Below are 27,300 nucleotides of genomic sequence, written 5' to 3'. Positions count from 1 at the left end.
TGTCACATCTGGATGAATATTATCTGTTTAATCTTTTATCTAGGTTACACAATAACAGGAAGTACCCATTTTTATTCCTGACTCAAGCGAAACCTATGAGAACAGCTGAATACTAAATGACTCCGTATTTGATAAACAGTGCACCATCTAGGGTGTGAGTTATTATGCTAATACTCGGTATAAAGTGCACTTGTATAGGGAGTAGGAAGCTATTTAAAAGTGCGCCCAGCACGAGCGGAACTGATCTGCTGCAGCTGACTGCGATCATGTGAGCGCGTGTCACTTAAAGTCATGTGACTTCATGGAGCCCCGGCTGCGTGTTTTGATTGGCGCGCGCTGCAGGTCGCTACCTTGATAAATATGAGCTGTTTATAACACGGGGAAGTTTCCGCGCGAGCGTGTGAGGTTGTTTATGTCGCTGTATGTGTTTTATTAACACGTCGCTTCACCATGTGGACCTTTCTAGCTGTAGCCGTGTTGTTCGGCTGTGCCTTAGGTAAGACTGCTTTTCAGATATACACTTTCCCCCCCTGTATACTGGAAAAGTGTTTTTCAGGAACCGGATATAGAATATCTGCTGTAAGTAAGGAATAACACACAACGTGGCGTGCTGCTTTAGGAAAATAATCAACGTTGGAATGGTATGAAGTGGAGGGTTGCCAGTCAAAGTTGATTATTTTCCATTTACAGCACGCCCTGTTGTGTTTAATTCAGCTCGTGCCACAGCAGTTTGCCTTTGATTACAATGACACATTGTACTTTTTAGCAACTTAATAGTTACTTTTTATGTTGCAGAATGTCTACAAAACAAGTTAGTTCCTGTTATCACTTACATTATAGTAACTATAAACAGACGTTCCTTTATCAGACTCTCTCTTCTCTCTCAAACCTAAGGCAAAAACAAACAAACAAACAAAACAGCTAGTCATGTTACTGAGATTTCGAAGCCCTCTGTGCAGAAGACTTTCATGTGGAGAAAAGTTACAGCTCTATGTCTGACTGTTATAAAGTGCTGAAACTGGAGACTCCTTCCAAAAAAATTGCACAATATCAAGAATTACATTTTTTAATCTGTGTGCAGTGTCTGCCATATAGTCCATACAGGCAAGTTGTTACTATAGAAATAATATTAGAAATAACTATAGAAATAATATAGAAAGTATTAGGATAAGTTAATATGAACCTTGTAGCTGGAACTACTGTCGGAGAAAATTACTCAACATCTTCTGACCAATCAGAATTGAGAATTCAGCAGTGCTGTAGTCTATGGTATCTTGATGTATTCTGAGTTAAAATGGTACACATGATTTTGTACATAATTAAACTTGCATTTTCCTTTATGTCCACAGTGTTGCAAGCTTCACCTCTTGCTGGCCGGACGCTTCCTGATTTTGGACAGATGTACCATGTAAAAGGTAGACTTTTTGACCTTTATCCTTTCAATAGCTGTTGAGATTGGGACTCATTATGCCACTCCTTTGAAGGTGTGATCTCATTACCCTATGCTGAAATCAAGGAACCTTTTGAAGGCTGGTATGATGTACAGGGGAAGAGAAGCAGAATTGACTATTATCATGGTGAGTTTGGCTTCATGTTAATGTTTTTAAGTCCTGTTATCTTCTCAGTGTGCTGGCCTGATGCGTTAAGGGTAGTATCAGTTATCTTAATTCGTAACTCATTTTGGAAGTTCTCACATTCCTGCAGCTGCCAATAAAATATTTGTTCCGAGTAAAAAGTCTCTGGCACCCTAGACCCTTTTAAAGCTCCTGATGACTGATGTGATCGTGATGGCTTGATAAGTAGCTGATGAGCTGGATCACTTGTGTTATGAGAAGGGGAAAATAGCTTGGAATATGATCTGCGGTCCACTGTAGTTCCATCTCTATACCTGATTTGGCCATTTCTTTTGTTTTCAACATTGGGTCCAGATGTGTTTGAATCAAACCCTGCAGCAGTGTAGATTTCCATGAACAGGATGATTTTGAATTTCCTCAAAGCCTAAATGTCTTTCAGGAACTAGATTTTTATCTGTTTTAAGAGGCTGGACAGAAAAGTTGCAGGAGTATATTTTGTATGCTTCTAGTGACTTGCTTCAAATGCACAAATTATGATATTGCATCAAAAATCATGCTATAAGAAGGAAATACAAAACAGGAACTTGTACAGGAACTTGCCAGCTTTGTTCAGGATTTTTAGAATCCTTTAGTTCCTTAATCTCTACAGGAACCTTTTGGGAAACATGCCATTGTCAAAAAATATGATTTACTATAGAGGTTTAATTTAAATATTAAGATGAATAACTTTTTTTTTTTGCAGTTTGTATGTCCAGCATGTGACTACTCAAGTTAATTCCCAAGCTGCTGCACCTACTGCTTATCCCTACACAGGTTATGCTTATGTAGGCATAATGAGTATCTGTTACTTATGCTTTGTGGTAACTCGCTGGCAGGACAAGTCTCCACTTTTCAACTTGGAGCAGCAGGAGATCAAGGCGTCAGCTACAAAATCACACCTGTGACAACTGAGACTGAATTTAATGCCATGAAATGCTTCCAAGTCAATGGCACTAAGGAGGATCCTGTTCTGCCTCAGGCTGCACTGCCTGACCTACAAGGCTTTGAGGTGTCAACTTTGTTTTAAGAATATAACTGTAGCCATAGTCATAAGTGTCTGTAGCTATGTTTTGTTTCCGCTTTTGAATTATGCATTGTGAAATGTAGTTCAGGCGACCTAATGATTGAATGAGACAGTTTTTGTGTTAGTCAGTTTTGTGGGTTTTGTTATTTCCCTCTTGACATGTCTGCATTTGTGTACAGTTTGAGCAGATGGAATACTTTGCGGGCCTCTTGTGTGAGGTGTGGAAGAACGTCACTGTTGTTGGACACAAAAAGAACACTTACCGTCTGTGGGTGGCCCGACCAGAGGGTGGAACGTCACAGGCCGTACCTTACCATTATGAAATGATGGGCTACAACACGCTTCTGGGTTCCCACTATGACAAATACCTCATCGACTACAGTGACTTCAACCCTCGAACCGATCCTAAAGACTTTGATCTGCCAGAAGGTAAATTGTCCATTCTTATTTTCTCACACTTGCTGGCGCAGGCATGTATAACTGCTTGTGCCTCTCTATTGAAATGTCTAATTGTTTTCTTATTAGGTATGAGCTGCGGTCCTTTTCCTGGTCCAGGAGTGGAGCACAGAATACTAGCCAATCCCATTCAAGACTTGATTCATACTTCTCCTGTGGGCCATGCCCATCGATTATTTGGGCACTTTAAGGAAAAATATGAGCATAACTATGAAGATGAGGTGGAACATGAAAAGCGAGAACACAACTTTGTACATAATGTTCGGTGAGGAAATAACTTCATATTTCCACATGTTTTAAAGTCATAAAGCCCTATTTTTATGCCTCTACCACTGGGTGGTGGAGGCATTCTGTTTTTGGTTTGTCTGTCCGTCCATCCATCTGTCTGTCAGATTCACATTAGTGTGATTATCTCAAGAAAGAATGGTTGAATGTTTGTAGGATTTATATGGAATGATCATTGTAACCTGCAGATGAAGTGACTCGATTTTGGAATTGACAGGTTCAAGGTCACAGCAGGGTCAAATGTCTGAAAGGACAAGACTTGGCTGTTGAGTTCTACTTGTTAATGTTTGACATTAGGCTTGTGCAATGTAATGGTTTGGTCAACTCGGCATGATTACACTGTGCTGTCCAGTAACGTTTATTATTATTACATTACCTGCCAACCCTTATGCATTTTGCACATTTAGCATTGGAACATGCACTAGTTCAAGTTATCAAAGTTACACCAAAAGAGCTGTCTTTTTCACACCAATAAAATTGAATGAGCCAATCGACATACGAATTATAAAATACAATCTATAGTATGTATGATGATTATACTGAAGTGTACTGTCTTTCTGTTTTACTGGATTCCTTTATTGTTTACTGAGCATAGAATCACCCAAAAAGCTTAATTTTTGCTTTCCACTGCCAACAAGCAATTCCAGACTGCACAGCTGGTAATATTATGCCTTTTCTTGTTCTCCTTAAACCTGACATAGTAGAAATGCTTGCTTTCCTTTTTTTTTTTTTTTTTTTTTTAAAAACGGCTGTCAGTTCTGGACAATTAAATTGTTGCATTTATTGCATTTTTTTTAAAAGGTAAATTGTGACCAGGGAAAGATCAGTATCAAAAATAATGAAGCCTATTAGACAATAAAACTTTCTAAGATGTGTTGACAATTGTGCTGCTTCTTTTGCAGGTATATTCACTCCATGAACAGAGCAGGCCTCTCATATTCCCTCTCAGTGAATCACCTGGCTGATCGCTCAGAGGAAGAGCTAGCAATGATGAGAGGTGGGAAACAGAGGAAGACCCCTAACAAAGCTCAACCTTTCCCCACTGAACTCCGCTCTCTCACTCTGCCTGACTCCCTGGACTGGAGGCTGTATGGTATGTTCTGTACATTGGATTTGGTCAGGGGTTCACCTCTCTGATAAGTACTTGGCTTTATTACCATCTGCATGGTGTGTTAGGTGCCGTGACCCCTGTAAAAGACCAAGCTGTGTGTGGGTCCTGCTGGAGCTTTGCAGCAACAGGAGCACTAGAAGGAGCATTGTTTTTAAAGGTAAATGCATGCAGTGTGTACACAGAATGTACACTTGTTTTGTGCATGTACTTTTCTTCCTTCTTGCAGTGTAGGTGCACATGAGCTAGTAATGAAACCAAGGTCCTGTCGGACAACTGATATCATGCCCAAGTTAAATTTCACATTTGTTACTCTTCCGTTCAAAGTTTATTGAAAAACTTAAATGATAAACAGTGCACCAAATTCTTACCACGTCCATTCTCTTTCTTTCTCATAACAGACAGGGGAGCGTGTGGTGTTGTCTCAGCAGATGCTAGTAGACTGTACATGGGGCTTTGGGAACAATGGCTGTGATGGAGGAGAGGAGTGGAGAGCATTTGAATGGATCATGAAACATGGTGGCATCTCCACTGCAGAGAGTTATGGTGGATACACTGGCATGGTGTGTATTAATTACCCATGAGTAACAAGTGGCATGTACAACTCTAAGAATTTTAATATGTTGCCACCATAGCTCAGATATGTCATTCCCCTCTGTTAAAATTTAAGTCACCCAAAATCTTTTTTTTTCTTGATGGGATGAATGTGATATTACTTAAGATGTCAACTCCCAAATTATTGGCACCACTCATGAAAATGGGTAAATATTTGTATACAAAAAAAAGGAATGCTTTTTTTTTTTTTTTTTTTTTTTTTTTTTTAAATCCCATTCCAGACTTGGTCTCCTTTTGCTGTTATGACATAATCTCTGCTCTTCTGGGAAGGCTTTCCAGTAGTTTTTGGAGCACGGCTGTAGGGATTTGCTCATTCAGCCACAAGAGCATTAGTGAGGTCAGGCAATATGTTAGGTGAGGAGGCTTTTAACCCGAAGGTGTTCAGTGGGGTTGCAGGCAACTAGAGTTCTTCCATTCGAGCCTTGAAAAAATCATGTCTTCATGGACCTTGCGTTATGCACGGGGGCACTGTCATGCTGGAACAGGTTGTGGGCCCTTTAGTTCTGATTAATGGAAGTTGTAAAACTACAGCATACAAAGACATCATATACAATTGTGTATATAATTGTGCTTGTGTTGGTATCCATGCATAATGACTAGCATGATATGTGACTATAGTGTGATGCTCAATAACATGATGTATGAATAGTCCACAGGATGGGGGTGCCTAGTAAGTAAGGTAGTGGTGCATGGTGACAATGGTTTATCAGGGAGGTGGGTGGGAGGTGGATTGTGTAGGATCCAGTTGCAGAGGGAGGGAGTGAAGCTTAGTAGGTTCAAATTTGTGATGGTTTCTGTGGGTTTACTCTCTTGTACTGTACACATTTGTAGATCTAGATTTTTAATGAGCAAGGAAAAACTCTGCGATGACCTGAGGAATAAACTTGGAAAAGAACTAGACTTGAGTCAAAAGGGAATTCATCTTCTGGGTCATACCTGATATTGAGGTTATAAGTTCCAAAACACTTGGTTTTTCTATACTGATAACCAAGTTTGTTCAGAAGCAACAGTTGTCTAAATGTATTTTAAGATAAGTTTCATTTACAATCTTTTTTTGATTATGCTAATAATTCTGTCTTTGTTTGTTATTTGTAACCTTTAGAGGCAAATTAAAAACTATGTAAGATCTGACTGCTCTTTAACAAGAGGAGAATAATGTATGATTAGCACTAATGAAATATGCCCAGAGTTAAACAGGAAAATTTTAGTCAATCGTGGGGTTTGACATGATTTTAAAATCTGCTACCTCGCAGTAATAGGGCTATTACGTTAGTATGCTGGCTCTCATCAACTTATAAATAATCTTGTAGTGCTAATATTAAAAGGTATGAAAAGGACAAAACTTGTAATGCACTATTTTTTAAAATGGTACGTGAATATTTACAGCTCTATTGTACTGTTGTGTTTTTACGTTATTCTTTGTGACAGCAGAGCCTCTGTGGATTTGTTTCAGAATGGCCTGTGTCACTATAATGAATCCTCTCTTACTGCCCATGTGAAAAGCTACACCAACGTCACCAGTGGAGATTTGGAGGCTCTGAAGGCTGCGCTGTATAAATATGGTCCTACTGCAGTCAGCATCGATGCCGCTCACCGCTCCTTTAGCTTCTACAGTAATGGCGTGTATTATGAACCAGACTGCAGTGAGTTATTGATTTACACTTATACACATACTTATGTACAGTAATGCAGAGACTTTTCATTGATAACAACAGTGTCAGATATGTATAATAGATTTTACAGCCTACTCTTAGAACTGCTCTTGGACTTGGAACAGAAAAATATGGTTCCTTTCCCTATATGCTATAGATGCAGAAGACAATGTATCTGTGGAGTTTGCCATTGCTATGAAAAGTGATGTGTGTGGTTTTTTTTTTTTTTTTTTTTTTTTTTTTTTTTTTTTTTTTTTCCCTCTTCCCTTTTTCCTTTCTGTGATGTAGAGAACGGGATAGATGACCTGGACCATGCTGTTCTGGCAGTGGGTTATGGGGTACTGGATGGACAGCCTTACTGGCTGGTGAAGAACTCCTGGTCCACTTACTGGGGTAACGATGGTTATGTGCTTATGTCCATGAAGGACAACAACTGTGGAGTGGCAACTGGGGCCACATATGTTACACTGTCCTAATGCACATGATTAAAGAAACATGCTCAGATATAATTGGTTACAAACTAGAGCTGATTTATGCTGAGCTTAAAAAAAAAATAGTATTTGCCTCACAACAAACAAATATTGCATTGTGTTCTGACCACATGGTGTCACTCAAGGTAAACATGTTTCATTAGAACATGCATACACAATCTGCCAGATGTCTTTTTTTTTTTTTTTGTCAGAATTATATGGCTGTCTTTAAATGAGTTGCACTGAAATTACAAGTGTTTGTTCTTGCATTTCATATAGAACAATTAAGATGTATTCCACTGTGTTATGTTTTATGTAGCCTTATTTTACCTGCACTGAGAGGTGGCAGTGCTAATGGGTTACTGCTGGAAATGCTAGGGAATGAATTAAACTTTTTTTTTTTTTTTTTTTTTTTTTTTTTTTTAAAGAATGCTTTTGATTTAATCCTTAAGTCCTACCCATGTTTTTTTTTTCAAGAAGTCAGTTTTTTAATTAGTTTTTAATCAGTGGACTCCCTCAAGGTAATGGATTCTTGGACAAGGATATTTACAGCAATTTATGAATTCCTTGACATCCATGTGTCCAGTGCTTGGGTGTCCAGGTGTAGTTAATTCATCTTTATGCTTTGGGAAATCCTAGTGTTTGTTCTTTTTATAATTAAAGTTATGTTTGCCATATCAAAGTCTATATGACTCTGGTTATAAATATTTTATTCCCTGATACTCCAAAATTGAAGCTCAAGAACATAGGAATTATTAAAACCAGTCACAAAACAGAGCTAACTGCAAAGACCAACAGCAATAAAATAGAAGTCTTTTGGAATCAAAATAAGTAGGACTATACAATCAAATGACTGAATGGATAACAACACCCCTTTCAGAAATGTCGTAATCTGAGACCCCAGGTGGATGCTACAGGTAACCTCCCAATCTAATGGACAGGGGGCGTTCTGGTGTTGGCACGTGTGCACATGTGCACAAGAAGGTGTCCAGGTGATTCTCACCATCCATGACTGTTGGGAGAAGTGAAGCAGAACTACCGTTCCAAGAAACAGAATGCTGACGTAAAGCACAATGTTACAAATGATTTACAAATTGCTTGGATCCCTTGGGTGCTCTATTACCTAGTGCCCTGCTAAATGTCATGATGTACACAAGGTACTTGTAAATAATCAACTCTTAATCTTATGGGTTCAGCAACTAAAGCTCAAGCACAACACTAAGAATAAAAATATTAGTCAGCCAGTTTGCTGCTTATGCATGCCGTACTCCAAATGTTTTTCTTTGAATAAGCAAAGGAAATGTATATACCAAGATATGTACCATGATACTAATGATCTACAATCTACATATACCTTGTTAGCAGTTTGCCTGGACCCACGACAAAACATTTCCTGTTTTACTGTCTGTAATGATCCTACTTAATGTTCTTGATCAGAATGAAGTTGGCCCTCACTAGTCAGCATGGGTGATTTAATGTGTCTATGTGCAGATATTATTGTTTCTGCATCAGTATACTATCAGATATGTGTAGTGCATAATTGCATCTCAGTGTTCTGTTGTCCTGCCTAGTTAACATGCACTCTCCTGTGGATTTATCATACATTTTTGCACTCATCATTTGCATTTAATGTAGTCCTATTTACCATGATACTGCCTTTATTTGTGTTACACCATGGTCCTGATGAAACAGCATTTTGTTCCAATGTGTACCAGTTATATATAACAAATGACAATAAAACCTGCTTGTCTCGACAGATGTTATAAATGCCACAGTATTTATCAGTGTAGCTTCATCTGCATTGCCACCATTTACTTACATTTCATCTGCATTGGATGGCATTGTCTACATGAATACCAGTGGAGTCACAGCCCATAGAGCCTTTGTGAAGCAGTGCCTCAGTAGGAACTTGTAGTGTAATCAAGAATTATGTCCTTAATGGAGCAAATATCAACACTGACTGAACAACAGACTCGTATTAAAATGTCATATTGAGAATCACCTGGACACGTGCCTTCCTGGGCTACATCCTGTGTGCTTTTGTATACATTAAAAATATTTTGATCTCTGTTGGCCAGTGGATGTATTTTTGTCCCAGCTCAGATGCCCGGATCCTCTATAGGATGATTGGCAGAGCTGTGAAAGGAATGGAACCAAAATGTGTGACTGGCAAAATTTAAAACTTAAAATGTGTGGGACAATATTGGTGCTTCTTAGTGAAATTCAGAGAGTTTGATGGTTCTCCATTAAAGAGTTTTGGGATTTAAGGGCCAGTTATGACAATGGTGAGTGTAACAATGGCCCAGATGCAACTTTTAAATTTTGTGCCCTGCTGTAAGCTCTGGTCTGAGACACAGTCTAATCAAGGGTAAATTGGGTCAGTGTTCTGGCGGTAAGACTTGGATGAGTTCATTGCAATAATTCCATGGTGGTGTGTGGCTCAGCAATGGGCCATTTGCTATCAAGGTGATCAAGGACATCATTCGTACTATTTACAGTAACAGCTAGTGAAATGATTTGGTGGTAGTGGCTCATTGGTTAAGGTCCTGGGATACTGAACAGAAGGTTGTAAGTTTAAATCACAGCACCACCAAGCTCTCACTGTTGGGCCCTTGAGCCAGACCCCTAGCCCTGTCTACTCCAAGGTGCTGACCCATGGCAGCCCCTCACCCTGACCCCAGCTTCTAACAAGATGGAATATGCAGGGAAAAATATTTTACTGTACCATATCGGTATTTGGCGAATGTCAAAATAACGTCTTATTAAGATGCTACGCCACCACAAGATGCTAAAACTGCTTCAGTGCACCTTGACATATTTTCTAAAAGTCTCTGGAGCTGTACTGGATGGATGAACATCATTCTTCCATAACGTATTTCCTCAGCTGGCGTTTGGTGTTGGTAGCGTAGAATGCTGTCTAACATGTCGGTCCAAAATCTCCCCTTAGGTGTTCAACGGGGTGGAGATCTGGTGACTGTAGCAAATAATTTTCACATTCATCAAACCATTCACTGAACCCTTGTGCCCTGTGGGTGGGGACAGGGTCATCCTGGAAGAGACTACTCTCAAACAGGATAGAAATGTTTCATCATAGGATAAAGGTGATCAGGCAGAATAACTTTGTATAGATTTGCAGTGATTCCTCGCTCTAAGTTTACAGGTTTAATGCCCTCAAAGCATAACAAAGCCACTGTTTTTTCCTTTAATTTCTCATCCATCTGTATGTTACAATATAGGATGAACAATATAAAAACAAGCTTTTCACAAACAATACAAGAGCAACGTAGAATATGTTTGAATATGTTTTCTGATTGTCGTATATGGAAAAATATAAAAAGTATATTAGCATAATATACTTTCACACAAGTATAAAAGTGAAAGGCACTGTGTGTTCTTCTTGCATAGACATCAGATAAAACAGTGTGGTTTCTACAGGGAACTGCTGTTCACTGATCCATTGTGACACTTGAGTTAAAGCCTCTGATGACACAGCTGCTTTCTCAGCATGAAGCTATAAAAAAATATGTCCCAAAAAGACCTTGACCAAGGATGAAACTATTAAAAATATTTAAAATGTAAAAATATTTGTCACAGTGTTATACATGCAAAACATGAAATAGTTGCATTTTCTGATCTGTAACCCAAAAGTTAGAAAGAAATGAAGTGTTTGTGTTTAGGTGTGTTTGTGTTTGTGCAAGCAGGTACATGTAAGTCTATGGAGACTTGTTTGTGAGGCACTGTAGTTCCTGTGCCTCTGTGGTGTTTGGAGACTGGACAGTGTCTACAGGGAAATTTCTGTCATTATTCTCTGGAGTAAACCTGCACAAAGAGAAGGATAAAAGAATGATACCACATAAAAGTTACTAAGGCACATGTTATGTACTGCGTATATTATGAGTGATATTATATCCAGTGTTGTGTGTATGTAACAACCTCTCAGCATCTTGGATGTCTTGAATGGTATCAGGTAGTGGTTTATTGGCTGTCTCTGGCAGGCCCAATGCAAGAGCTGCACCCAGCAGTGGGGCGAAGCCAAATATTACAGTGGACACCGCCGAGTTACTCTCTCCAAGCAGGTTTATCATTGGCGCTAAAACTCCACCAATTCGTGCCAACATGCAGGACACACCAATTCCTGTCTGTCTGTGGAGGAGAGACTTTAAATTTAATATAAATGTGTATAATAATTTAAAAACACATGGCGCTTATTCATCAAGGTTGCAGAGGAACAAGGGCAGATTTGATTGCATATAGTGATGTAGGAGCGGATCTACATCTGAATCATAAAACTGTCAAATAACATCAAAACAAAATATGATTGATGATTGGTGGATGCAGGCTTCCGCCCACTACTCTAATTTACATATCATATGCATACAATACGTTCCACTTTACCCTTATGGCACTTATTCATCAAAGTTGCCTATGATCAAATCTCATAACCTCTAGTTCTGCTGTACTATGACAGTTCCATGACACAGAGTCATTCATAAGTCATCTGTGCCCATCTCTACACACTTTGATCCATAACGACCAAAGAATTTATTATTTGGCACATAGTGAGTATAATACTGAATAGTTACTGATATGTTTTATATAAATGCGTTTGAGTAAATACCTAAGCACAGTTGGGAAGAGCTCAGCTGTATAAATATAGATGACAGCAAAAGAGGCTGTGATCCCAAATTTTCCAGTCATAGCCACGGCAGCCCGCACATTAGGACTATCTGAGAGGATAACAGAGAGGGAGGAGAAGGTCAAAGAAACAAAAGCAAACAAACTACAGATGGTGATGACATGGACAGTGATATGAAGAGAGGGACAGAACATAAGACCAGGAGAATGAGAGAGACAGATTGAAGGAGTGAAGGAGTGCTAGAGAAGTCTCATTCTCAAAAAGGGGTAGAGAAGAAAGAAGATGCCAGAATGAAGAATGAAGGTCACCTTCTGGTACAATGAGCATGAGGAGGCAGGCGGCACCCCCCATGGCAAGGAACGCGCTCTGTGAGAGCCGACGGCTGTAGGGGAGGAAGAGCAAAACCACTGACCTCGCGGGGATCTCCACCAATCCAAACAGAAACTGAGTGAGGTAAAGGTCTGTGCCCAGGTCTGATACACCCAGAGACAGACCATAATACACTAATACGGTAACAAACCTACAGATGGAAAAAGTGAATGTAAGATAATCTATCTAATGGAGAATAGATAAGAGAATCTGGAACGTTGGAGAGCACAATTTAATCATTTTTTAGTCGTTACATTTTTCTCCTTAAAAGGACAACTAGAATAGGAAGAGAAAATCTGCAACAACTTACTTGAAACTAATGATTCTCAATCCAAGGCTTGGTGAAAGCATACATCTCTGAATGAGTTAAACCAGTGAAAATACTATACAGTGCATAGGATCCCCAGGGCTGACTTATAGAAGAGCCACTATTACTTACCAGATGTAGAACAGGATGAAAGATCGTTTCCTCATCTGGGGAGTACGTACTAGATCTGCAGCAGAGTGCTGATTCTTCCCCTGAATCCCCTCACACTTGTCTAACTGCAAGAATATTAGCATGGAAGATGTAGTATGCCTCTTCTCAATATCCTTGAAGAATTAGTTAAAGTGAACTTTTAGCCAAAATGTATCCCATAAGTAGACAATCACTCGACCCATGTTTGGTGTGTCAGCTACAAAGAGAATGTAGCTAGGGAATCTTATAGCTGACAAAGCATCTTAAAATATTAAACAGACCTTCTTATGTGGTTTCTGACAGTGTAAGTCAAACAGTTATCTGTAAAATTGGACAAAGGTTTGCTTCATAGCTAAAACAATAATAGCCATCTTAAAGCATTTCTTTCGAATCACTCCACACAAGCATCAGACTCGGGTAGATGTGGTCCAGAGTTTTAAGATGGGATAGTATTTTAGAAGTGATTCAGATGATAATATGGTTACAATTTGGTTGTGTTTATTTAATAAAACTTTGTACAAATGGTATTATTACAAAGCCAAGTGATATATAGGCTGGATGTACAATGCTAAATTTAAATAATTCAATTTCATTTTTGGCCAAACTCTTCCTTTAAATCAAGGGTTCTCAAACTCTTTTGAGAACAGCAACCCCTTTAACTGTAAAATGAATTCTAACCACCCATTCTGAACATAATCCAACTATTCCAGTGTTAGGCTTTTTTATGATTTTTTTTATTCCTGAACTTTCTGCCAACAGAACATATTTCATTTAAATATAATATTTGTAAATAATAATTATTTATAGGCCAACTTCTTTTTAGTTATTGAGTTTTTAGAGTTTTAGAACCCATTTAATGCAAGTGTCAGGCAGGCTAATATTCATAAGAACTCAATAAATATAGTAAGTTTGATAATGGTAGGTGGTGATTTCCACCACTATAGCAAAAGTAGCAGACTATGCTTCATAGACCCCAATTTGAGAACCACTACTATAAATATCCCACCAGTAACAAGCTAGTAAACAACCATGGCAAATCAAGCATATATTCTGTTTGCATAGCTTGTTTTTACATATCACATTACACTTAAATGTGGACCTCTGGGAGACAACTCGCTCCCAGTGCTCAGGTGATGCCAGAGTTGCCCTGGCAATCTGCAAGCTTCACTCTGTCACTTACAGGGTACAATGGTAGCCTGATTGGCTAGCTGCCTCGAGGGGTTAAGGCCTGTTGTCATAGAGATGTTAAGGGAGCTATTGAGCCATGGGAGTTTTTTATGAGTGCCAGACATTTGTAACTGAAAAAGACACCAAAATAAAGAATGAGAGTGAGAAAGATAGTCTGTCATACCTGCACTGTAGTAGGCAAGGGACGACCATTCATTGTAGCTGCTTTGCAGAGAAGGACTAGAGCTTCCTCTTTTCTGTTATTTACCAACAGCCAACGAGCAGAATTAGGAAGAACCCTGAAGGATAAGAGAGACAGGGTGGGAGAAAGGGTGTACAAGACAAAGGAAGATTTAAGGAGGCACACAAATAAAGGAGTGATATACACAAGGGACAGCAAAAGGAAGACTTGAGTACTTCTATTCATGATGTAGCTAACAGGCCAGCCTGATGTCTCAGCCACCTTAACACCTATTATTGCCACGTTTTGTGGACCACTGGTTGAAAAATCAGGGCATCAGTACAGCTTTTTCTATAAGCTTTATTTACTCTGAGAATGCTGGGGACATCTTGCCCCACTACTCCTAGAGTGTTGCCAACTTAGCAACTTTGTCTCTAGATTTGGTGACTTCTTAGACCCCTTTAGTGACTTCATTAAAAAAGAGCCTAGTGACAGATCTAGGGACTTTTCGTTGAGATGTTAGTGACTGTCTTGCACTTGATACAGCTTTCCAGCACACATAACAGCTGTTGGTTATACAAGTTATACACCAGTGTGTAAAGGCTGACAGTTGCTTGTGTACAAGCCTTTGTTCCCAATAAGCAACTGCTGATAACCATTGTTTCCAATGACCAATCACTGATCATAATTCTTCCCAACAACCAGTCACTGATCACCATTGCTTCACAACATCCAATCACTGATCACCATTGTTCCTAATGAAGAAATTACTGATCACAATTCTTCCCAACAACCAGTCACTGATCACCATTGTTCCTAATGACCAATCACTGATCACCATTGTTTCCTAATGATCAATTACTGATTACAACTCCACTGTTTGTCTAACCTGTGCACTTCTTTGTTCTGCACTAAACTCTGTTCTTTCAAAAAGGTGCTACTGGTTGAATCATCTACACTCTCTGGCACAGCTAGCCCACAAACTAGCTTAACCTAACCGAGTTCGTAGGAATTCATGGAAGCACTGCAGGGAAAGCACTTTACAATTAAAACTGAGCACTTTACAATTAATAGTTAACAATGAGGGCATAAACACATGAATCATGGAATGTTTTAGTTTAAAATACAGTATATGTTAGCAAGTGACAACCTTAGGTAGACAGAAGACCCAGCTACTGTAAACATGTTGTGACACTGTTAATATTGTAATCCCAGCATTGAGCCAGATCCATGGAGCTGTACTTTAGTTGTTTGCAAATTAGCTAGCTCTCTACTGAAATGATAGCCAGCCAACTTATGCTTATTGTTTATATTTTTGTGGAATGTGTCAGTTGTGAAGCTATTAGATGGTTAAATGGCTAGTTTGTATTTTGTAGGGTGTAAGTTTGGGTAAGTTTGCTGGGCATGAAATAAGCCCATTGATCATTTGCTTTAGAAGTATGTGTTTTGTGTTCTCCATTCTGTTCTATAACTATCTTGCTAATTTTGGCCAGTTATTTCACCAGTTGTGTGTTACCATTTGTAGTATTTACTATCCAACGTGAGACATTATCAGCACAACACAAAATTTGAATTTATATTCTGCATGTATGGGTGTGCATGTGTATGTGTGTATGTATTCTCTCACCAGATGTAGAAAATAAAGAGGAAACCTGGTGCTGAGATGGCGAGCTGCAGATTCCTCCAGCTTCGGATAAAATAAGCCACACCAGCCAGCAGCATATATCCAAGCCCAAAGAAATAATCTGTTAAGATTCCAGCCAGCATGCGTCTCTTTGTAGACGTCCATTCGGTTCCTACAGAGCGGTTGGAAATGGTTGTCAGAAATGAGATTAAGGAATTTTACACTCTACACACTACAAACTAGCCAAATCAAGCATGCATGGATGCTGAAGGATGAACCAAATGGAATTATGATATAGTACAGTTACTCACCCAACACAAAAGCATTGATGATGATGCCTGAGATGGAGGTTCCTATGATGAAGCGAAGAGTCACATACACCAGGTAGTTCGGAGCAAAGGCAGCAGCCACCCCAAACACTGTCTGTAGGGCAAGAGAGAAGAGCATGGCAAACCTCCTTCCCAACCTGAAAGCGAGAGAGAAATATAGTAATGGTCAGCAGAATTGGGCAAGAAGAAGGAATGTGCAACTGTGAGTAACATGTAATATGCATCTATGTGTCTTCAGAACTACAAGCCTTGTTACGAAATTGTAAAAAAAGGGTCCTAGCACTGTAGCTGAGAAAAGCTGCTAACTTGGGGAGTGGTTTGGGACCAAGTGCATGTCTGATTTTACACCAGAATAAAGTGTGTATATGGTGTTCTGTATAATATATTACATGTTGATAGACAAAATGTAGTATTATCATTAATGTGAAGTTACATTAACATTTAAGCATTAGCTTAGTGTGTTTAATGGAACAGTGTTTGGGGTATCAAACAATGGTCATCAAAGTAATTCATTTATGGCTAAGTGGGGCACAAATGCAATTTGTCTATGGTATATGTGTGTATGTGTCTAGAAAACTATAACTGTACATCTTACATTTATAATACAAATTAATTGATTAAATAATTAATTAGTAATTTATTCTGTGTTGCTGAAACTTACAACAATCACTGCAAAGGTGTGCGTGTGTGTGTGTGTGTGTGTGTGTGTGTAAGGGGGAGAGAGAGAGAGATTTTAGTGTTGTCTAGTTTGAGCTTGTTGGCTGATTGCCTGTCATTTAACCTGCTTCATGTTTCTGAGTACTGCCTAGTCCTTGTTTGTCTGCCACATTGGTTTTAATAGAACCAGTCCATTTTCATCTGTCTTTCAGCTTCATAACATTTATTAAATAGTCATAAATTAATTGAAAAGTACTTATAAATTATAAACAAATAGAGAATTTGGACTGAACCTTGATTTCCTTGGAGGCTTTGTTCAAACACATATGTACTAGAATGTGACTCTTCACAATGCAGAATACATGCTATTCAAAAGTACCTGTCAGCCATAGATCCAAACACAATAGCTCCCACAAGCAATCCCAGCATATACAGGGAAGAACCAAGACTGTTTAGTGTCGCCCTGTCACAGACAAGATCCCACTAAAACACACACACACACACACACACACACGCACACACACACACGGACATACAAACAGAGATAAAAATGAACTCATTATTAGTTAGATTTCATCAACAAAACAACTCCATGAGCTCCTTTATGCATCATGTTTACACCTGTGATGGTATTTGTGCAGAAATGATATATTTAGTTTGAAATACAGTATTGTTTAGAGAGAGAGAGTTTTATTGTAGAAATATTGTAGAACCTGTGTACGTGTGTACAATCCTCACAGTTTTTACGCACTCATTTCCCCAAGGATCATTACCACCCTGAACTAGATTTTCCAATAACAGCATGTCCTGGAGTGTTTAATTTGTCTTATACAACAGTATTATTATTAGAGAACAAAAACATCATACTTTATATTTATCCATTTACAGTTATATTTAATGATGTGGAACATCTGCAAAGCAAAATTAACCGTAGTTATAACAATTATAAACAAATACCAAAGAAAGACAGATACGCTTGCATTCATAAGCATTCACTGTCACACAATCTCAGTAATAAAGGTACCAAAATGTAAACTCTAATCTTTTTCCCCCATTTTCTTCCCAGTTTGGTCACCTTGGTCACAATTCCCACCCACCAGCCAGCTCTTTCTCAGAAATCAATGGAGAAATTGCTCCATTGTCTCCAGGCCATAGATGGCTGTGGCGTTGTTGGGATTTGAACTTGCAATCTCCTGATGATAAGGTGAACAATTTTCTATTGCATAACTCAGGAGCCTCAGGAACACAAATATAGTCTACCTAAAGGACCACTGATGGATCTTTATAGATCACACACTCATTCACATCACAACAATGTTTTTTGACAGTGGGAGGAAACCAAAGAGCCTGGAGGACACCTGCATGAACATGGGGAAAACATGTGCAGAAACTGCTCAGATCGAACCCATAACCCTGGAGCTGTGAGGTGGCAATGCTACCCACTGCACCACTGTGCTGCCCCTTACAGCACAGATTCTTTTAAATAAACATAAACTTTCAATTATTTTACGTGTTCAGTAATATTCTGGCTTTTTATATAGTATGTGGTCCTTAAGGTACACTATATGTAAAGCTTTACTTTAATTAAAGCTAACTAAAGGTATACCACATGCATCCTCCTAGGTAAAAGATATACTGGGACAGTTTTTTTTTTTTGAAAATTTCCACATTGTCTAAGCTTTCTTGGCATTCATAAAACATTAAAAAAATTCATAAAACAAAATCCTCCAATGCATGATACATTTCTGAAATGCTCAAGGTGTCCTCAAGGTGAATATCTTCATGTGAAAAATGTTTATATATTATTCCAAATAAGCATGGCTTAGTCCCGGGGTGTACACAGTCTGGCCCCAGGGCCACACGTGGCCCATGGACAGATGTTAACTGGCCTGTGGCTTCTCTCTCAGAAAGTATGACAGACTTTCCTTTCACCTGATGGTCTGTGTTAACACAGTTAGCTAAAATGCAAGAGCCTTTCTTTCTCTGACTAATTAATTTACTTGAATGATATTTAGTTATGACTACAGACAAAAAGCACAGTGTTAACAGTGAGAAGGAGAAATTTCAAAAGAGAAAGAAATTTCATCGAGAGCCATAGAAAATCCTTGCATGTGCGTTTTTCAACAAACTGTTCCATAATTAAGGAATTAATATCATGAGACATGAAACAAATCATGGGCATTGCAAAAAAAAAAAAAAATTCAGAGGATGAAAGGGCAGAGAAACTGAAGCAGCTGGAAGCTCTCCTGGAAGAAGTAACTTTTTATCAGAGCAAATGGGGCACAGAACATTACTAGAGCTAATAAGGGGTAATGCTTTAAACCATTAAGCATGAAAAACCTTTCATGAATCCTAAAGAATCCTCAACTAAAGTGGCCAGTGTCATTTATCCTGAAGAGAAGCACAAATTTATGAAAATAACCTGGAGGAAACCTACATGAACGTGGGGTAAACGTGCGCAGAAACCCTGCACAGATCAAACTCATGACCCTAGAGCTGTGAGATGGCAATGCTACCCACTGCACCACTGTGCTGCCTTACAGCACAGATTTTTTAAATAAACATAATAAACGTTTCAATTATTTTACATGTGCAAAGTAATATTCTGGCTTTTTATAAAGTTTGTGGTCCTTAAGCTTTACTAGAGCTAATAAGGAGTAATGCTTCCAAACACTATGCATGGAAAACCTTTCATGAATCCTAAAGGGTCCTTAACTAAAGTGGCTAATGTCATTCGTTCTGAAAAGAAGCGCAAATTTATGAAAATAAAGTCTTCTGTGAAACAAACGCAGCTGTCAGGTGATACTCTGCTGCAGTTATTCCACTAAAATTAGATCCACTATAATTTAGCATTAAAATAATATTTTAGTGACTGGCCCTTGGGTATTTTGATGTGGACTAATCTGGCCCCCTTTGGAAAAATAAAAGTTTGGACACTCCTTTTGAATATTTGGAAGAAATATTTTCCATTGATTTAAGTTTTTATTTTTATCCTCAATGACACATTTAAAAATCTTATACATTTGTAGGGTTATTCATGACATCAGTAAATCAGATTCAATATAGAGACCAGGTAAAATGATTCCATATTTTATAAGATGATGGCTCTCATACAAAAATAAAATTCTTACTGCATTAACAACAGTAACATGGGTTTGGAAAATCTATTTTCATAACCAGTCTTTTCTAAACTTGAAGAGATAAAAAAACAGTAGAAACCATCACTAAAATCTTAGTTTAGACAAGAAAGCTTAGACAGATTGGACATTCAGTAACTGCTGCAATATATCTGAATTCTCTCTGCACCTGAAATCTGTTCTTCTGCATGGTGTGTGTTGGTGTGTGTTGGTGTGTGTGTGGGTTTACCTCAGTGACAGTGCTGCTGTGGATTAATTCTCGGCTGTACAGCCAGCCGTGTGGACACGCATCGTCGGTGCGGTTCTGTGCGGGTGATGGTGAGATGCTGCACGAGCCGCTGGAGTTTACTGACAGGTTCAAGTGCCAGTGTTCAGCAGCAGAGCTCCGACACTGATGTGCTGGAGTGTAGCCTGTGAAGATGCTTGCCATCATGTGAAAGGCGAGGAAGATTTGTGGAAGACAGATCAACGCGTACAGGATCTTCTGATATCTCCCAAACCCGTCGATCTCCGCCAAGACCTGCTCGAAATTCATTTCTGACTAAAGCCAGATCCGATCCAGCCCCTGAGAGGGAAGTGTTTCTGAAGTGCAAACTCCACAGCAGCATAAAGCACTGGCCAGAGTCGTCAGTTCTGAAGGGGAAACATTTTATACAGCAAATACAGCGACATACAGCCACACGTGCGAGTCCAGGCAAATAAAATACCAGTGCCTGAGGCTGTTTTAAAAAGGAAAAAAAAAAAGCTTCACACAGCCATTAGTGCATACTCACACTTACAACACAAATTCAGCTGAAAGTTAGGGGAAAAGCCTCAAGGGTTATGAGTACTTAACTGTGCAGCCGGTGCCCAAGTGAAGGAGAGAGAGAGAGAGAGAGAGAGAGAGAGAGAGCAAAGTGAAGGAAGGAAGGAAGGAAGGAAGGAAGAAGGGAGAGTAATAGGGAGTAAGTGAGAGAGGGAGGGAAGTGAATGGAGAGAGGGCGGGAGTAAGTGAGAGAGGGAGTGAAATGAAGGAAGGAAGAATGGAGAGAGGGAGGGAGGAGGTAGTGAAGTGAAGGAAGGAAGGAAGGAAGAATGGAGAGAGGGAGGGAGTAAGTGAGAAAGGGAAGGAAATGAAGGAAGGAAGAATGGTGAGAGGTAGGGAAGTGAGGGAAGGAAGGAAGGAAGACAGGAGACAGGGAAGTGAGGGAAGGAAGAAGGGAGAGCGAGAGGGAGGAGGGAGTGAAGTGAAGAACGGAAGAAGGCGAGATAGAGGGAAGTGAAGGAAGAGGGGAGAGAGGGAGGAAAGTGAAGGATGGAAGAAGGGAGATAGGGATGGAAGTGAAGGAAGGAAGAAGAGAGAGAGGGCAGGAAGTAAAGGAAGGAAGAAGGGAGAGGGGATGGGAGTAAGTGAGAGAGGGAGCAAAATGAAGGAAGGAAGAAGGGAGAGAGGGAGGGAAGTAAAGGAAGGAGGAAGGGAGAGGGGATGGGAGTAAGTGAGAGAGGGAGCGAAACGAAGGAAGGGAGAGAAGGAGGAAGTAAGAGAGAGAGCGAGAGAGAGAGAAGGAAATGATGGAAGGAAGAAGGGAGAGAAGGACAGAGTATGAGAGGGAGGATGGAGTGAGGGAGTAATAGTTCGAGAGTGTGTCTTGAGGACATTCCCACCAGCTGTCTTTCAGGCCAGGGCTTCTCAAACTTTTTGCAGCCAGGGACGAGGGATGAGGGACAAGGGACGAGGGACGAGGAACGAGAGACGCCTTAACTGTAAAATAAATTCCACACAATGTTTTTTCAACATGAACATTACTGAAATGTGTACAATAATATTCCATAGACCACTTTATTCACAGACTTTTCACCCACAGAGCACTGTAGATCCAACTAGACATTATCTATAGACCTGCTTGTTAATTATAAGAACTCAATAATAAATATAATAACTTGATAATGGTGAGTTATGATTTCCATCACTGTAAAAAAATAATCATGGACCCCCTTGAAAACCACTGTCTTATGCTACTGTAAGGTTACTGTGCTGTTATTAATATGGAAAAAACTTGACTGAGCATGGAAAAATGTATTATTTCCCAATAATGGCATATAACTTTTGTTTTATTCTTCATATATCTGGTGCCTATCCCAGGAACACTGGGAATGAGGAATACTCATCCGGGATAGATCGCAGGGCACCATGCACACACACACACACACACACACACACATTCCCTCACTCATTCACACCTAGGAGCAATTTACCATTGTCCATCCACCTACCGGCATGTTTTTGGATGGTGGAAGGAAACCGGAGAACCTAGAAGAAACCCATGTGGATGGAGAGAACATGGAGAGAACACTGCAAAACAGCTTCTGAATTAAACTAAACTCTTGAAACCTCCACTCAAAAACATAGCTTAGAGCTACTGCTTGAAAATGAAAGTGACATTAAGGAAACCACCCCACTCTTTGTGAAAGTCTTTATTATTATTTATTAACTTTATTCATTTAGAGGAATGAATATAGTTTGCATCCGATCTACGGTCTCAAGGCTCAAGCTCCAGCCCTGAAGAGGTGACTATAGTTGCTCTTGGTTTTTATCTGCTTCATTCTGGCCAGGACGAGCTCACCTGTTCTGTCAGGTCTTAATCATGTCTTTATATAAGTACTGTCAGACTGCTGCTGCCACCATCCATATAGCCATATATATATATATATATATATATATATATATATATATATATATATATATATATATATATATATATATATTCTTATACACTTTTTAATGTATATATTTTTCTTATATTTAATATTTTTCTTTATATATATATATATATATATATATTTCTTTATATTTACTGTTGTCCTATATTTTATTATTTTATGTCAGAACACTTGTATAAAGCATTTCACTGCAAGTCGTACTGTGTATGGTTATGCATGTGACAAATAAAATTCGAATTTGATTTGAATTTGATTAATGTACAGCATGTTTAAAAAAAACATGAAGCAAATCTAAACTAATCTGCCAAGGCATTGTGGATAATTTGTACTCCATTTACTGCAAAAAATGTATTTTCTAGTCTGTAAAATACAGCTTATTTAATGATCTCTTGCCTCACTTGTATATTTTAAATGTTTCTTTTTTTTGTATTTTAAATTTTACACTTTCTACAGGTTAAGATTTATTCTAGCTGTCACAGTGTATGTGTGTGTGTTATTGTTTAAATCAGAAAAATACATAGACATTTAATTAATTATTCACTGATGTATTAATTTACAATGTATTTTTAGTTTGCAAGTGGGAAAAAAAACAAAAAAAATATATACGTGGCTACAAAATATAATAAATAATATATTTAAATGCTGAAAAAAAATTATAATAGAAAAAAAAATAAAACTGATGAATGTGTAATGAAAATAATAGTCTTCCTCCTTTCATCTGTTATTCGAAGCGAAAGCGAGGTGGCGTCATTTCCGGCTTTGTTCAACATGGAGGCGAGTGGACTGAAGTTAAATTTCTGGGAGAATGGACCAAAACCTGGACAATTTTATTCATTTCCAGGTACCGGTAACAGTACGGTTCCTGGATGTGGACCCATACGACATACACTGTAAGCTCTAAAATTCCTATTTTGTGTCTTTCACGTTTAATAACACACAATTTCGTTAGCTAGCTAGCAAGCTAGCCGTGTATTAGTTTCAGTTTGGCTAACAGTGCTGTATCATCATGGTGGAAATCGCTTGGCTAGCTAACATGCTAACTGCTAGTTGACTACATTATTTAGAGATAGGGGGACAAAAACAAACTAAAAACTAACAGATTTTGTTACATGCATTTGTTCATTGTAGAAAGAAAACGTTAGGATAATTATTATATATTATTATTAATAACAGTCCCCTTTTTTCAGCTTGTAATGTAGCTTAGCTAGTAGAAATAGACACACTTGACATATCTTAAGAAAAAAAAAACACTAAGACTTTGGCTTAATAATTAAATATGAGTTATAAATTAGATACATAAGGTTTTACATACGTTTTCCCATCCAAAATATTGTATTTTTACATTTATCAGTGTTTTTTACAGCTCATTTTATTATACTCTAATAATAATCCTGATGTGGATATTCAGGGTGTTATAATGTGACCAACACCTTCAGTGTTTTTTTTTTTTTTTTTTTAGCTTTAACATTTTCTTTTCTCTTCCCAGTAATCCCATGGTGACGGGGACATCAGTACTTGGGGTGAAGTTTACAGGGGGAGTCATCATCGCCGCTGACATGCTCGGCTCTTATGGCTCACTCGCCCGTTTCCGCAACATCTCCCGCCTCATGAAAGTCAATGACACCACCATCCTTGGAGCTTCAGGGGACTACGCAGACTACCAGTACATCAAACAAGCCATTGAACAGATGGTGTAAGTCTTTGCCTGGAGTTCTGCCTGTATTATTCTGTACATTCTAAATCCTCTATGCAAGTCTGTGCAAGTCATGTTAAGACATGCACTACATGATATTTGAACTCTTTAGGTGACAACTTGCACTACACCTTTGAATCGCCAATCATATACAGCCAAGGCATGCAAAGAGATTAGGGCTGATTAACGTACCAAAGCAGTCCTCATGCTGTATGTGAAACACCACCCCTACGGACAGTTATCCTTATTGCTATTTAAAAGTTTGAAGGGGATAAAGTAGGATGTTGCTTATGGGTCCCAAAGTTTCAGAATCTGCTCTGCTCCCACCAGTGTTTTCTGCATTCCTGCTGATCATAATAAGATAAGCAAGGAATAAAACATGATGGGGTGTTGTGTTGTAGGAAAATAATCAACCACTGGGTACCACGCTGAAGTTGATTATTTTCCTCTAACGGTAACGTGTTTTATTCCTCTTATACCACAGCAATTTGCCAGTGATTAATTTTTTTTATTATTAAATAAGGTGATTTAATAAAGTATGACACATTCTACTTTTTATCTGTATGTAATTACATTTTTTTTTGTTGTGGACCAGCCACAAAACAGGTTAGTTCTGTTATCACTCATGTTATAGCAGCTATAAACAGTCCTTCCTTCACCAGGCTCTTTTTCTTTCTCTCTTGAAGTTAATAAGAAAAAAAATGTGACTTGTCATGTTACAGAGAAACTGCAAGTCACAAAACCCTGTATACATTCCTGTATAGAAAAAACAGTCAGACACAAAAAACTATTTTGTGTCTGACTGTTACAAAACGCTGACACTGGAGACTCATCCATTTATATGGAGGGATCGCCATAAAATTCCCTGTGTACGTTGTTACTGTAGAAAATATATAAACCTGTATATAAACCACATAAACCTGTGATTACAATTAGAGCCGACACTATTGTCAGAGCTGCTTTTAGAGAAAATTAATCACCTTCTGACCAGATCATAATTGAGCCTTCAACAGCACTATTAAGGAAAAATCATACAGACACATGTTGGTACCGCGTGCAGCGTTATTCTTTCCTCTTTAGGAACTGTTTTTTCCTGGTCAGGGTCCTGATGGGTCCAGAGCCTGTACTGGAAACACTGGACATAAACTGGGAATATGCCTGAATGGGACTCCAGTCCATCACAGGGCACCATGCACACACATTCACACCTAGGAGCAATTTAGCATAGCCAGGCCACTTACTTTCATGTATTTGGGAGGAAGGAGGAAACCGGAGAACCAGTGGCAGGACAAATGTTAGGAAATCAGTTTATGACTTCATGAAAACTCGCATTAAGTAATGCCTCTGTATTACTATGACCCAAAAAGCTTTCTTTTCTGTGCTGCATGTTTAGGATTGATGAGGAACTCCTTGGAGATGGCCACAGCTATAGTCCCAAAGCCATCCACTCCTGGCTAACTCGTGTCATGTACAACCGTCGCAGCAGGATGAACCCACTTTGGAACACAGTCGTTATTGGTGGATTTTACAATGGAGAAAGGTTAGTTTTCAAATAACAAGTTTCCCATGACTACAGTGGATTTCATATTCCCTGTTAAGCAAACAGCATTATAGTACTGTAGATTGGATTTTTACTAACTATAGTTGTACTATATTTTGGAATGTTAAATTAATTAAATGATTGTTCTGAGTTTTTTTCCAACCTAGCCTTTATCTAGTACATCTGTAACATTATGTATGATTACCAAAGACATGTCACGTTTTCCTGTACTCAGAAAAGAACAGACACTTAAGACACTAAAAACTCTCTTATATTCTAAGTCTAAGAGCAGTTGTTGGAGCTACTCAGAGTATCCACTCCTGCCTTCCTCAGTACAAAGGAAGTGTGTGTACAAGTTCTTGTCAGTGGAAGCTCTGACTGTCTCTTCAAGTAATATGGTTACCTGGAAATTGAGGCTATAGGACATAAACACACACTAGTGTGTGAGTTTGATTAACAGTATGGACCAAAAATTTCTAGAGTGTCAAGCCACTTTGTATTGGGAATTGATGGGTATTTTTTCTAACAAAACTTGTGTTTGTATTTTGTAGCTTCCTGGGCTATGTAGACAAGCTAGGCGTTGCATATGAAGCTCCAGCAGTAGCCACAGGATTTGGTGCATACTTGGCACAGGTGAGCATTAGGCTGGTCGTCTTCTTATTTAGGGCTTCTTTTTATTTGTCAGTTTTCCCTACACCTTTTGTATCATACATCATGTGAATTGCTTCTGAACTGTTACTGTGTGTGCCTGTTTCTTTTCAGCCCTTGATGAGAGAGGTGCTTGAGAACAAAGTAGAAATTACCAAGGACGAGGCACGGGCACTGATAGAGCGATGTCTCAAAGTGCTGTATTACCGGGATGCTCGTTCTTACAACAGAGTGAGAAGTGTTCCTGATCTTCATGGATAAATACACAAGAAACATTTTACCTAGTTGCATTAAATCTTTGTTTCTGCAGAACACATTATGCTAAGTTATATTATTTCTGCTTTGCTTTAGCACGAGATTGCCATTGTGACTGAAGAAGGAGTTGAGATTCTTGGACCACTGTCATCAGAAACGAACTGGGAAATTGCCCATATGGTCAGGTGGGTTACATGATGTACTATTCTGTAACAAAATGTTTTGATGTTTTTGTGGTAGCCTGAAAAACACAGGGTCAGCAAAGGTTAGCAATTACCTAATTAACATTTTTTTAGTAATAAATATTCAATATAAATCTAATACTTTATGAAACAGCTGGGATAAAGGTTGTTTAAAAGTGGCCATTGACCTTTTTTTTTTTTTTTTTAAAACAACTTGAAGCTCAAGCCTCATTTCATCTTTGGAGATTTTTATTTTAAATTGATTATTCCGGATAAATTAAGTGATGAAGTGTACTATTTTCTTCCTCTTGCAGTGGCTTTGAATGAAGGCTCATTTTGCTCGTCTGGATTTCTTTCATCAGTGGATCATTTGTACCACAAGAGAACTGCAATATCAAGACTACACTTAGTATGTTTTACATTTGTATTTGTTACCCAGAAATAAAATCATAAAAAGTGCCAACGTGTGCGTGTTTAAGCCTTTGTTCAGGTATGCAATTAT

General features: G+C 38.7%; 3 protein-coding genes across 3 annotated transcripts; 2 read left to right on the top strand and 1 right to left on the bottom strand.

The window, feature by feature from the left end:
- The first annotated feature begins 309 nt into the window (after positions 1-309).
- Positions 310-8,979, top strand: LOC113535836 (digestive cysteine proteinase 2). Its single transcript, XM_034298560.2, has 11 exons — positions 310-496; positions 1,350-1,415; positions 1,485-1,577; positions 2,450-2,622; positions 2,817-3,066; positions 3,163-3,358; positions 4,281-4,471; positions 4,555-4,646; positions 4,888-5,049; positions 6,555-6,744; positions 7,042-8,979. Exons 1-11 carry the CDS (start codon positions 451-453, stop codon positions 7,227-7,229), a joined length of 1,647 nt encoding a protein of 548 aa, XP_034154451.1. The 5' UTR covers positions 310-450; the 3' UTR covers positions 7,230-8,979.
- A 1,377-nt stretch (positions 8,980-10,356) lies between these two features.
- si:dkey-166k12.1 (solute carrier family 22 member 13) lies at positions 10,357-20,671 on the bottom strand. The gene is made up of 10 exons (XM_053228482.1): positions 20,010-20,671; positions 17,023-17,126; positions 15,969-16,123; positions 15,661-15,829; positions 14,037-14,151; positions 12,668-12,771; positions 12,168-12,379; positions 11,842-11,950; positions 11,157-11,366; positions 10,357-11,042 (listed from the first exon to the last, which is right to left on the bottom strand). Exons 1-10 carry the CDS (start codon positions 20,313-20,315, stop codon positions 10,937-10,939), a joined length of 1,590 nt encoding a protein of 529 aa, XP_053084457.1. The 5' UTR covers positions 20,316-20,671; the 3' UTR covers positions 10,357-10,936.
- A 2,539-nt stretch (positions 20,672-23,210) lies between these two features.
- psmb4 (proteasome 20S subunit beta 4) lies at positions 23,211-27,257 on the top strand. The gene is made up of 7 exons (XM_026929642.3): positions 23,211-23,370; positions 23,967-24,173; positions 25,567-25,713; positions 26,265-26,346; positions 26,476-26,592; positions 26,713-26,801; positions 27,113-27,257. The coding sequence occupies exons 1-7, from the start codon at positions 23,249-23,251 to the stop codon at positions 27,123-27,125; spliced, it is 777 nt and encodes a 258-aa protein (XP_026785443.1). The 5' UTR covers positions 23,211-23,248; the 3' UTR covers positions 27,126-27,257.
- Positions 27,258-27,300: the final 43 nt, after the last annotated feature.

Source organism: Pangasianodon hypophthalmus, chromosome 23 (genome assembly GCF_027358585.1).
Source record: "Pangasianodon hypophthalmus isolate fPanHyp1 chromosome 23, fPanHyp1.pri, whole genome shotgun sequence".
In the NCBI taxonomy this organism is placed as follows: Eukaryota; Metazoa; Chordata; class Actinopteri; order Siluriformes; family Pangasiidae; genus Pangasianodon; species Pangasianodon hypophthalmus.
The sequence above is the reverse complement of the archived record's forward strand: the minus strand, read 5'-3'. Positions and strand labels throughout refer to the sequence as shown.